This window comes from Macrobrachium rosenbergii, chromosome 3 (genome assembly GCF_040412425.1).
Source record: "Macrobrachium rosenbergii isolate ZJJX-2024 chromosome 3, ASM4041242v1, whole genome shotgun sequence".
NCBI classification, from domain to species: Eukaryota; Metazoa; Arthropoda; class Malacostraca; order Decapoda; family Palaemonidae; genus Macrobrachium; species Macrobrachium rosenbergii.
In genome coordinates this window covers 91,216,403-91,229,481 of record NC_089743.1, presented here as the reverse complement: position 1 = coordinate 91,229,481, position 13,079 = coordinate 91,216,403, and the positions used below count along the sequence as shown (strand labels likewise).

General features: G+C 40.7%; 2 protein-coding genes across 2 annotated transcripts in view; one reads left to right on the top strand and one right to left on the bottom strand.

The window, feature by feature from the left end:
* Nucleotides 1-2,055: 2,055 nt before the first annotated feature.
* Nucleotides 2,056-4,533, top strand: LOC136851778 (trichohyalin-like). Its single transcript, XM_067126091.1, has one exon. It carries the CDS (start codon nucleotides 2,056-2,058, stop codon nucleotides 4,531-4,533), a length of 2,478 nt encoding a protein of 825 aa, XP_066982192.1.
* A 6,538-nt stretch (nucleotides 4,534-11,071) lies between these two features.
* The window catches only part of LOC136827839 (uncharacterized), a 24,116-nt gene continuing 22,108 nt past the window's right edge, over nucleotides 11,072-13,079 (bottom strand). The window contains 1 exon segment of the mRNA XM_067085300.1: nucleotides 11,072-12,796. Within this exon segment, the coding sequence (XP_066941401.1) occupies nucleotides 12,371-12,796 (426 nt within the window). The 3' untranslated portion in view covers nucleotides 11,072-12,370.

Here is a 13,079-nt window from a genome sequence, read left to right as displayed (position 1 = left end):
GATTTTAGAGTCTGCTTGCCTGGCTTCACAGATTTTAGCGTGAGCTCCTATACGTTTTCAATGTGTGCTTCACAGATTTTAGCGTGAGCTCTTAAATTGGAATGTCCCGGGTTCGCGAGTCTGCTTGCCTGGCCGGAAACTGACCCCTCTGTGACAGTCGTTGCTCACTTTCAGGAGCCTCCGTGTGGAACCCACATAAGACCCCGAGATACATCTGGGGCAGGTGTATTTGTATACCACACAAGAGGACATGAAAACAGAGAGCTGATGGTTAAGGGATTTTTCGGAATCAGGTTAACTTTTATAGCAGGAAAAAAAAAAGAAAGTTAAGTATACCTTAGTTTAACCAGACCACTGAGCTGATTAACAGCTCTCCTCGGGCTGGCCCGAAGGATTAGATTTCTCTTACGTGGCTAAGAACCAACTGGTTACCTAGCAACGGGACCTACAGCTTAAATTGTGGAATCCGAAACCACATTATACCGAGAAATGAATTTCTGTCACCAGAAATAAATTCCTCTAATTCTTCATCGTAGCAGGAAAAGGATCTTGTATTACCACACTCAGGAATGGCCCATTCCAGAGTCCTTACTGACCAAACAACTGGTTCACCCACTAAACAGCAGTCAACAGCCACTCCCCCTTTTCTTCTCTTGAGGTCTATTTTCTTCTTTATTTATTTTTTTTTTTAGTTTCCTTCCACTTACGTTTCTTTGACTCTGGTGGAAGGCTGGACCAATGGTTTGTGAATTTGGTTTTTTGAAATGTATAATTTTAAGTGTAACAAAATTTCAGGTTGAGTTTTATGCCAATTATGTGTTGTTTTGATCTATTTTAGAGCTCTTGAAGATGTAATTAAATAGGAAAATTACGAAATGTCGGGAAATACATATATATACAAAAGTATATCTTAATTGTCCATCAGCATAGGTGATGTATATAACGGCTATGCCACTCCAAACAAATTATGCATACATATATAGACATACATACTTATATATATATATATACACATATATATATATATGTATATATACACATATATATATGTATATATATATATATATATATATATATATATATACATGAATCACAAGGAAAGGAATTTGCCGAATTACAATGTGTATATATGTACGTGTGTATATATATATATTATATATATATATATATACACACACACAGGAATTCGGCTAATTCCTTTCCTTGTGATCCATGTCCTTCCTCCTTCTGAGTTTTAAACTCGTATCCAATTTAAAATGATAATATAAATTTAATATATCTTGGTTTTTTGAAATGTATAATTTTAAGTGTAACAAAATTTCAGTTTGATTTTATGCTAATTATGTGTTGTTTTGATCTATTTTAGAGCTCTTGAAGATGTAATTACATAGGAAAATTACGAAATGTCGGGAAATACATATATACAAGAGTAAATCTTAATCGTCCATCAGCATACGTGATGTATATAACGGCTATGCCAATCCAAACAAATTATGTATACATATATATACATACATATATATATACACATATATATGTATATATACATATATATATATGTGTGTGTATATATACATGAATCACAAGGAAAGGAATTTGCCGAATTACAATGTGTATATATGTACGTGTGTGTATATATATATTTATATATACACACACACACGCACACAGCAATTCGGCTAATTCCTTTCCTTGTGATCCGTGTCCTTCCCTCTTCTGAGTTTTAAACTCGTATCCAATTTAAAATGATAATATAAATCCACAATCGTCGAAAGCAGGAACTCAGACGTCAACTGTGACTTAATTCGTTCCATTTTTACCTGTACCCAATGAAACGAAGTCTCCTTTATCGGCCACGTACGCCTCAGCAGAGCCTCCGAAGGCTCCAAGGATCTCGACGCTCGTCTCTGAAGCCTACGGATCTCTCCGGAGCCAAGAAGAGACGAGCGTCCAGATCCTTGGAGCCTTGAGAGACAGCCACAGCTCCGAGGCGTATACGTGGCCGAATCGAAATCTAACGTACGTGACACTTCGTTTCATTCGGCGCCGATACAAATGGGACAAATGAAGTCTATTGTTGAAGTTCGGTTTAAACTTACTGGCGTCGAAGTTACCGTTTTCGACGATTATGGATTTATACTATCACTTTATAATGGACACGAGTCTTATCCACGGAACGAGGAAGATCATCTATCAAATGCAAAGAAATCTGCAGGACTGGCAAATTTCCACGAAAGGAAAGTCGGACACAAGAAGAGAGGTTATGAGAACGGGCTGGAAAGCACGAACGGGAAACGCGCCAAGTTGGAGGACACTGCCGAGGGCCTAACGCTTCGTCTGAGCGAACGAAACCGGAAAATCGAATCGAGGGCTGACCGGTCCCAGAGGAGGCCACTTGAAGAGGCGATTCCCCGGAAAGAAAAAGAGATACGTCGTCTGAAGAAGATGGCCCAGAAGCTGCAAAAGGAAAACTATGGGAAAGATGCGGCGATCCAACGGCTGCAGAAGACGGCTAATGCGATGGTGGCTCTGTTAGCCGAGAAGGAAAACCGGGTGGAGGAATGCGTGGAGAAAATCAGAAGGCTAGAAGACAATGTCATACAGAAGGAAAATTGTATTCAACGAATCGAAGCGGAGAACCACCTGAAGGAGAAAAGCTGTCGGGACGTCGAAGAGAGACTAGCATCGCAAAATGCGGAGATGGCCAAGCTGAAGAAGAAGTTCGTAAACATGGAAAACAGAATTGCGAAATTGGCTCGCGGTTCGACACTCTCACGTTTGGAAGGACGCATGCAAATGCTGGCCGACGACAACGCCAAGGTAATCGAACTACTGCACCAGATGGAAAGGTCTCGCAAAGAGACGGAAGACACAGGTTGTTCAGCGGACATGGTCGAGTGCCTCGAACAGAAAAGAAGAGACGGAGAATCAGGTGAGGAGGTGAAGAGAGAGGACACGGTGCCGTGCAGTCTGAAAAAGCGAGTCCGTCGACTCTTGAAACTGGTCAAACGCAAAACGGATGATAAAGGGATCCCCTCCCAGGAGATGGTTGCTACTCTGGAGGATACGGGCTCGGAGGAACACCTTGATGCTCACGCTCATAGCCCCGAAAACTTAGATTGGGAGGAGATAAGAAGGCAGATAGAACATATTAGTCCCTGGGAATTGCAGTCACGGCCCACTCCTCTCGTTCCGGAGGAAGGGCCCTTTGAGACAGCAGGAGACCTCCTTTCTAGTCTGAACGATCTCCTGGGATCTCCTGATAGAGAGGACGTCCCACAAGGAACTACAATCAGACAATTGCATGAAGAGCTTGTCACTATGTTGGGCGACGTTTTACGCAACCCAAAGGAACATTTAACGCTTCCCGCGGAAGAGCTCACTACTGCCCAGGAGGACGTACCGTCAGAAGAGCTCAGGTCCCCTCCTCAGGCGGAGGATGGTATTTCTGTCCCAGAGGAAACGAAGTCTCGTGGTAAAGACACTGAAATCATAGCAAAAAGGAGTGCGGAGTCTGATAAGGACAGAGTCCTACTCAAAGAAGAAATTGAGAAACTCAGACAGGAAAGAGACTGTCTTAGAGAGGAGGCTGATAAAGAGAGAGCCATTATTATTGAAGACATACAGTCGCTCGAGGAAACAAGAGCTGGCCTGAAGCAGGACATAGTTGTCATGGCCCAAAGAGCAAAGGTTGCCCTTCTGGAAATAACATGCGTTAATGAAGAGCTAGCGCTACTCAAAAAGAAAAGAGATGAGCGCAAAGAAGAGGCTGACATTTCGATCAAAAGGAGAGAGATAGACCAGAAAGAGAAAGCCATTATTAAAGAAGAGATCGAGACACTCCTAGCAGAAAGAGACTGTCTCCGAAAGGAGGTCGACATCCAGCGAGCGGGTATCATTCAAGAAATTGGGTCCCTCGAAGAACAGAGAGAGGGCATTCAAGAGGAAATTAGGAACTTGGGCCAAAAGGCAAAACATGTTGGTCGCGAGATAAACAGCATCACTGAAGAGATAAGGTTCCTCCAGAAACTGAGAGATGAGCAACAAGAAGAGGTTGATAATATCAACAAAAGGAGAGAGGAAGTAGAGTTACTTCAAAAGGAGAAAGACATTATCTTTGAAGAAATACAGTCACTCCTTCAAGAAAAAGACGCCCTCAGAAGGGACATTGACCTCATTTCCAGAAGGAGAGAGGAAGCTGGTAACATCCTCGAACAAGAAATGGATGTGGTCAGAAACACAAAGAGGGCCTTAAAAGAAGAAATAGATGGCTTCATTAATGAAAAGGAGGAGTTTATGAAGCAGCAATCCATCCTCGAGGCAGAGAGTAAAGCCCTGCAAAAGCAACGAGACTGTCTTGCTGGGGCGATCGAAAAATTCCAAGAGAGAGTGCACAAATTCAATGAGGAGGTGGATGTCCACAATAAGCTGAGAGTCGAACAACTCAGAACAAACAGGCCTACGAGCAGGAAAAAGAAGTTTTCTATCGGACTAAGAAAGCATTTGAGGACGAAAGACAAGCCTTTGATTTAGAAAAAGTGGCTATCAATAAGAAGACACAGTCTGTGGAAAAAAGGAATTAATTCTGGAACTAAACACACAGAAAATGCAAAAGAAAAACAAATCGTTTGAGAACCGGAGAGGGAAATAGAAGTGGAAACGAGGAGACATAGGGAACACAAGGACGGAATGAAAAGCTGAATGTACGGTACACCTGCAGGAACATGAGGACAAAACTGGCAAAAAGAAAATCTCCCAAGGCACAGGCAGACAGAGAAAAGTAGGGAAATAAAATACCAAAATAAAATCCCCCAAGGAAAGTGAAATCCCCCATGACACTCCGGAAGGTAGACAGAAAATATGGAAATTACATTCCCCCCAAGACACCGGAAGACGGACAGAAAGTGTGGAAATAACATAGCAACTTCATTTTGCAGTTATTTCCACATGTACTGTCTGCCTTCCTGTGTGTCTTGGGAGATAACCTGGCAAAATAAAATCCCAAAGCAAAGTGAAACTTCCCCCCCCCCCCTTTGCTTAGGCGATTCTATTTTGCTGTTATTTCCATATGTTATGTCTATGTTCCTGTGTGTCTTAGGTATTTCACTTTGGCTGGAGGATTTTAATTTGGTATGTTATTTCCTACTTTTTGTCCATCTGCTTGTGTCTTGGCAGATTTTATTTTTCTAGTCTATTTCCACATGTTCTGTGTTTCTTGGGACAAGAAGCCCTCAAATTGGAAAAGAGGCCCTCAACAGCAGTAGGGTGAAGGACAAACGTATCAGGGATGATCAACGGCTATGCTTTCCCCAGCCCCAGCAGGCGGACGACCTCTCCCAGTGGAACTCAACAGCTGGCGCGTTTCGCCCAACTCGTCAGGAGGAGGAACTCTCACTGGTTAAAGTCAATGGCTGTTCGGAGGCAGGAGGACCAGCTCTCAGGATGAGAGCCAGCAGTTATTTGGAGGCAGGAGGACCAGCTCTCGGGTTGAGAGCCTACAGTTATCCGGAGGCAGGAGGACCAGCTCTCAGGATGAGAGCCAGCAGTTATTTGAGGCCTCCAGGGGACCAGCTCTCGCCTCCAGGTTGAGAGCCTACAGTTATCCGGAGGGAGGACCAGCTCTCAGGATGAGAGCCGACAGTTATTTGGGAATAATCAGGAGGACCAGCTCAGTTCCTTCAGTATGAGAGCCCTTGATGAAGTTTCTAATAGAAGATCTCTAGGAGGACCAGCTCTCAGGCTGAGAGCCAGATGTCTTCCTTCTGGATCTTCCCAACCACCTGGCCAGGCAGAGGAACTCTTACCCAGCAAGAGGGTGAGAGGATAGAAGATCTCTGTCAGAAGCCCATAGTCGGATATCTAGGACACCAGAAGGCCTTCAGAGGGATACCAGAAGGCCTCCAGAAAGAAAATTCAGAAGGCCTCCAGAGGACTACCAGAGGGATCTCTGTCAGAGGGACAACAGAAGATAATTCTGTTGGAATAATCTAGAAGACCGGCTCTGCAGAAAGAAGGAACTCAGTTCCTTCAAGTATGCTATGTCCCTTGATGAAGACTCTTCTAATAGAAGATCTCTGTCAAAGCGGGCAAATAGTCGGATATCTAGATCTATTCTTGCAGATGTCTTCCTTCTGGTAATTCTGTTGGAATAATCTAGAAGACCGGCTCTGCAGAAAGAAGGAACTCAGTTCCTTCAAGTATGCTATGTCCCTTGATGAAGACTCTTCAAATAGAAGATCTCTGTCAAAGCGGGCAAATAGTCGGATATCTAGATCTATTCTTGCAGATGTCTTCCTTCTGGTAATTCTGTTGGAATAATCTAGAAGACCGGCTCTGCAGAAAGAAGGAATTCAGTTCCTTCAAGTATGCTATGTCCCTTGATGAAGACTCTTCAAATAGAAGATCTCTGTCAAAGCGGGCAAATAGTCGGATATCTAGATCTATTCTTGCAGATGTCTTCCTTCTGGTAATTCTGTTGGAATAATCTAGAAGACCGGCTCTGCAGAAAGAAGGAATTCAGTTCCTTCAAGTATGCTATGTCCCTTGATGAAGACTCTTCAAATAGAAGATCTCTGTCAAAGCGGGCAAATAGTCGGATATCTAGATCTATTCTTGCAGATGTCTTCCTTCTGGTAATTCTGTTGGAATAATCTAGAAGACCGGCTCTGCAGAAAGAAGGAATTCAGTTCCTTCAAGTATGCTATGTCCCTTGATGAAGACTCTTCAAATAGAAGATCTCTGTCAAAGCGGGCAAATAGTCGGATATCTAGATCTATTCTTGCAGATGTCTTCCTTCTGGTAATTCTGTTGGAATAATCTAGAAGACCGGCTCTGCAGAAAGAAGGAACTCAGTTCCTTCAAGTATGCTATGTCCCTTGATGAAGACTCTTCAAATAGAAGATCTCTGTCAAAGCGGGCAAATAGTCGGATATCTAGATCTATTCTTGCAGATGTCTTCCTTCTGGTAATTCTGTTGGAATAATCTAGAAGACCGGCTCTGCAGAAAGAAGGAACTCGGTTCCTTCAAGTATGCTATGTCCCTTGATGAAGACTCTTCTAATAGAAGATCTCTGTCAAAGCGGGCAAATAGTCGGATATCTAGATCTATTCTTGCAGATGTCTTCCTTCTGGTAATTCTGTTGGAATAATCTAGAAGACCGGCTCTGCAGAAAGAAGGAACTCGGTTCCTTCAAGTATGCTATGTCCCTTGATGAAGACTCTTCTAATAGAAGATCTCTGTCAAAGCGGGCAAATAGTCGGATATCTAGATCTATTCTTACAGATATCTTCCTTCTGGCAATTCTGTTGAAATAATCTAGAGGACTGGCTCTGCAGAAAGAGGGAATTCATTTCCTTCAAGTATGCTATGTCCCTTGACAAAGACTCTTCTAATAGAAGATCTCTGTCAAAGCGGGCAAATAGTCAGATATCTAGATCTATTCTTACAGATGTCTTCCTTCTGGTAATTCTGTTGGAATAATCTAGAAGACCGGTTCTGCAGAAAGTAGGAACTCAGTTCCTTCAAGTATGCTATGTCCCTTGATGAAGACTCTTCTAATAGAAGATCTCTGTCAAAGCGGGCAAATAGTTGGATATCTAGATCTACTCTTGCAGATGTCTTCCTTCTGGTAATTCTGTTGGAATAATCTAGAAGACTGGCTCTGCAGAAAGAAGGAATTCAGTTCCTTCAAGTATGCTATGTCCCTTGATGAAGACTCTTCTAATAGAAGATCTCTGTCAAAGCGGGCAAATAGTCGGATATCTAGATCTATTCTTACAGATGTCTTCCTTCTGGTAATTCTGTTGGAATAATCTAGAAGACCGGCTCTGCAGAAAGTAGGAACTCAGTTCCTTCAAGTATGCTATGTCCCTTGATGAAGACTCTTCTAATAGAAGATCTCTGTCAAAGCGGGCAAATAGTCGGATATCTAGATCTACTCTTGCAGATGTCTTCCTTCTGGTAATTCTGTTGGAATAATCTAGAAGACCGGCTCTGCAGAAAGTAGGAACTCAGTTCCTTCAAGTATGCTATGTCCCTTGATGAAGACTCTTCAAATAGATCTCTGTCAAAGCGGGCAAATAGTCGGATATCTAGATCCATTCTTACAGATCTCTTCCTTCTGGTAATTCTGTTGAAATAATCTAGAGGACTGGCTCTGCAGAAAGAGGGAATTCAGTTCCTTCAAGTATGCTATGTCCCTTGACGAAGACTCTTCTAATAGAAGATCTCTGTCAAAGCGGGCAAACAGTCGGATATCTAGATCTATTCTTGCAGATGTCTTCCTTCTGGTAATTCTATTGGAATAATCTAGAAGACCGGCTCTGCAGAAAGTAGGAACTCAGTTCCTTCAAGTATGCTATGTCCCTTGATGAAGACTCTTCTAATAGAAGATCTCTGTCAAAGCGGGCAAATAGTCGGATATCTAGATCTATTCTTGCAGGTGTCTTCCTTCTGGTAATTCTGTTGGAATAATTCTGGAACAGGACTTCTCACCAGGGTGGGTGTCTCAAAGAGGGCCTCTTCCCCTGGGGGATGGTTCCCAGGGCTTCAGCGGGTTAGCCAAGCCGCTGGGAAGGGTCTCCCGAATTATGACAAGTGAAAATGAATCATTCATCCCACATATTAAGCAAATAAATAATACGAGTACATTACGTATAAAGACAAAGGTTAGAGAATAAGTTTATAAACTGGACAGATCAGCCAAGGTTATGTTCCAAATGTGTACAGCATCAAGGGAAATATATATTACATAAAGTATATATTTTATATATGAGCTTTTCAGTCGAGAAACATGCCAAGTGCCATTTTTAAAATATAATAAATTAAATTACAAATGCTTTGGCTCAGGATGTTTCTCGACTGAAAGGCTCACATGAAGATTTAATATACAAGAAAAGGGATCTTATATCTTATATATAGGCTTTTCAGTCAAGAAACATGCCAGTGCCACTTTAAAATATAATAATCAAATTAAAAATACCTATGGCCCAAGATGGCGCTTGGCATGTTTCTCGACTGAAAGACTCATATATATATATATATATATATATATATATATATATATATATATATATATATATATATATATATATATATATATATATATATATAATATATATTAATTTTCTTGCTGGGTTTGTGTGTGTTCATGTGTGTGTGTAGCTGCCTTTCCGTGTATATGTGTGTCCAGAGTGACTTGGGGATGGCTGCAAGGCACTGTGGCTGGAAGGAAGGAGCGTCGCTTTGGTGGAGGCACACCAAAATACTGATCTCATCTCCAGTTCATAGTGACCCTCCATAATTTTAACACTCTTTTATTTGTTTGCTATCGCTATGAGGTCTTAGACGATCAACTTTTTTTGACACTATTTCATGCATTAGTAATATATCACCTTAGTATTTGTATAAGAGTGGGAAAAGATACAGAAGAAAATATATTTGTGTAAGAAGTCTTCACCATGCACTTTGGGTGGTAAAGATTTTTGGTGCAATAAAATTTTGCCAAACATTTTGATTAATCTAATTTGGTGTATAGTTTTTTTTTTTTTACCCGTTACCAATGTAACGATTGGTATTTATTGTTATCTGTATCTTTGTTATAGTAACATCTTTGTTTTTAGAGTCCCAAGAGGCTTAGGAAGACAGTGCAGTTTTCTTACTTCATTAACACACTAATAAAATATACAGCATTTATACAAGTTAAGTGAATCGAAGTATGAGCCTTGTATCTTCTTAACCCACAACTGGTGAGGCCCTTGACCTCACTCCTCTAAGGCTCTCTGATATTCTTCTCTGCTTCTTTCTATCTGCTTTTGAAGGTTTTTTTCAAAGGAAATGCCCATCCCACCTACAGGTGGACCATTGCTTCTGTTCCGCCTTGTAGACGCCCTTATTGGTTGGAGATTATCTAATGACATCCCTTTGGGTGTGATTAATTGACTTTAAGTCCTCCTTTGTGGGTGGGACTAATGACGTCACCGGAAGTCTTCAGGTTCCGGCGAAAGTTGAAAAGTCAGCTCACAGGTGAGACGGTTAGGCAGTTTTTAATGGTTGTGCTTAGATTACCCTGGTGACAATGTTTTGGCTACGTACTCATAACATTTCCTGCTTCATTATTCTCTCTATCTCTCTGTCTATCACTTGTCTATTAGTGGTTCTCTCCCATTTCTTTTTCTCTCTTTTATATTTACATTATCCGCCTGCCCTTTTTCATGCGTAGGCCTAACCTTCTTTCTATACTGAATACAGGAAGTTTTTCATACATATTTTGGAATTCTGTTGTCTTCCTGTCTCTTATTACCTCCTGTTTCGTAGTTATAACCTACCTTCTGCTTTCCTTTTCCTTTCCTTTTTTTTTTATGGGTCTGGGCTAGAAAATGGCATCAAGTACATTTTTAGTAGTTTAAGTGTGTGAATAATGTGAGGGAGTTGCTTAGAAGTAATGTACAAAAGCCTAATTTTTCTTTGGACAAGTATTGAATTTTTACAACAGAATAGGCAGCAAGTTATACAGATGGAGTATACACACATACAAGTATGTATACGGTCAACAGAGGAAAATATATGCTGCATACGGAAAAAAAGAAATAAAAGTTAAAAACATGAATCCCTATTCTTTTCATTTTCAGAGATATTCTCTACAGTGCCAATAACAACTTATAGTAATGATAATACAAAAAACTCCATACGAAATATCAATGCTCGGGTTTGAAGCTCTTCGTTGGGCAAGTCGGTAGAGTTGTGGCCTAGTGCTCGCTAGGCCCGAGTTCGACTCTCTGGCTGGTTTTGAAGAGTTAGAGGAATTTATTTCTGGTGATAGAAATTCATTTCTCACTATAATGTGGTTCGGATTCCACAATAAGCTTTGGGTCCCGTTGCTAAGTAACCAATTGGTTTTTAGCCACGTTAAATAAGTCTAATCCTTCGGGCTAGCCCTAGGAGAGCTGTTAATCAGCTCAGCGGTCTGGTAAAACTAAGGTATACATTTAACTTTTTAACTGGACAAAGGATGCTCATAAATTCTTAAAAATTTCATCTTTGTTGTCTCACAGCTTATAAATACACTACTGATACATTGTGGACTCTTTATTCAGCAGTTATAATAATGTAGGAACACAGAATAGCCTACCTTTCAGTTCAAGAGAGGTAATTCAGCCACTACATCACAACTACTAAACGGGAACTGAATCGACTTTGCTGTATTAAGAGGATAAAGGAAATAGGATCCGAGGGTCATAAAATGAGTAGAAAGGAACAAGAGACGTGGGAGGTAGATATTGAAAGCGCTCTTTTGTTCAACCAATTCTGAGCCTCGCTACTTTTCAGAATGGCCGCCACAGTTATAAGCAGTTCTGAAACTTTCGTTTGAGCATAGCATAGCATAGCAACTAATTTCTCTGCCGTATTTCCACATTTTCATTAACGAATTCGTATTAAAAGTTATGTTGCCTTTCAAACAAAGGTTGGCAAAATGTTCAAGTTCCTCTCTCCGTTTACGTCTTGCTAGCCAAATACGCGTCATAGTCTTGAGCTAAAGCCACTGATTGGTAGCTGATGCGAAAATTACGCTCATGTTCGTTAGGGGGTTCATCAAAGCTAACTGGATCCATGATTATTATTATTATATTATTATTATTATTATTATTATTATTATTATTATTATTATTATTATTATTATATATTCCGAAGAGTACTATTCATATGCAACAAGCCCACAGGGGCCACTGACTTGAAATTCAAGCTTGCACAGAATATGGGGTGTATTCGAAAACCGTCACAGAAGGTATTGGGAAATGCAGAATGAGATCAGTTACTAGGAAAATAAATAAATTAATAAAAACTACTCTGTCAAAAGAAGTCCCCTAATACAATTTATATCACCTTCACGAATACATTTTTGGTTGAATGTGATCGAATAATATGTTTAAACAGCTGAGAAAGGCGCTAAGCCACTACCCATATGAACTTTAAGTTTCAGTCGCCGTACTTCGGGAAACATTTACAATCAGCTTTTTATCTGTTATTCTAATAAAGTTAAATAAAATTCAAGTGTGTGGGCCGTTGCAGTAATCCCAAGCACATGTACGGGAAAGAGGACTTTCAAGGTGAAATGAATTTTCGTTATTGGGTACCACATTTGAGTAGCCTAACTTCATGCGTACATTCTCCTGTTCTTAGTGCTAACTTAGAAATCTAGATTTTATGTACCAAATATATGATAAGGTAACTAAGTATTTGTCTATAAACAAAGGCTTTTCCGCTTGCATAAAAAGATAAGACTGATGTCTATCAAGAATCATTTCTTGTTGAATTCTGCCCATGTCCAGATTCATTCTTGCAAGCGGCGCCGTTCTTTGTGGATAATATCCTCTAGTCGTATTGCGCGAAGTCTAGGAACCCAATGATGAAGAAAATCAAACAAAAAATGACACAGAGGACGGGAAATAGGACTACAGACGCAAAATTCAGCTTATTAGACATCATGGTGTAATATTCTGCGTTCCTTTTATCTCGGGGCGAGGCTTGGCGGTGCTTCTCGTCCAACAGACCCGCAGGACCGCTGGCGCCTACTTTGACAAACATCGGAGTCTGCACTTCGTTTGCAGTCGCCGCTGCTTGCAGACGCAAGTTCTCGATGACCACCAGGTCGACGATGATGAGGAAATCGTAAGTGATGAGGCAAATGTACCAGACGTCAATTAACTTGAGGTACGCCGTTTTGGGAATCGACTGACTCGTCTGACTGAACAGCGCCGCCAACACGAGCAGTGACGTCAGAGACACCATGATGCGGTCCTGTTTGGAAAATGAGCATTTCGCAAAATCGTGAATTTATAAAGAAATGTTTTTTTGAAAGGGGAAATTTAAAATCTCCCTGAGCTTACTGTTCTTATTAGATCTTTTATAAGGTAATTAATGCATCCCTTCACTTTCCTACGCTTATTTTGCTGAGTAGCGAAGATAAAATTAACGGTTATTTTCCGCTGTCTTGAACTAAGTTTGATGAGGTGTTTGAAAAAAGATTGGAATCCTATAACTTTATTTTTTTTTAATTAATAATACTGTACCTGTGTATAAA

Coding starts and splice junctions, on each gene's coding strand:
- LOC136851778 (XM_067126091.1), top strand. CDS start 2,056: ATGGGACAAATGAAGTCTATTGTTGAAGTTCGGTTTAAACTTACTGGC.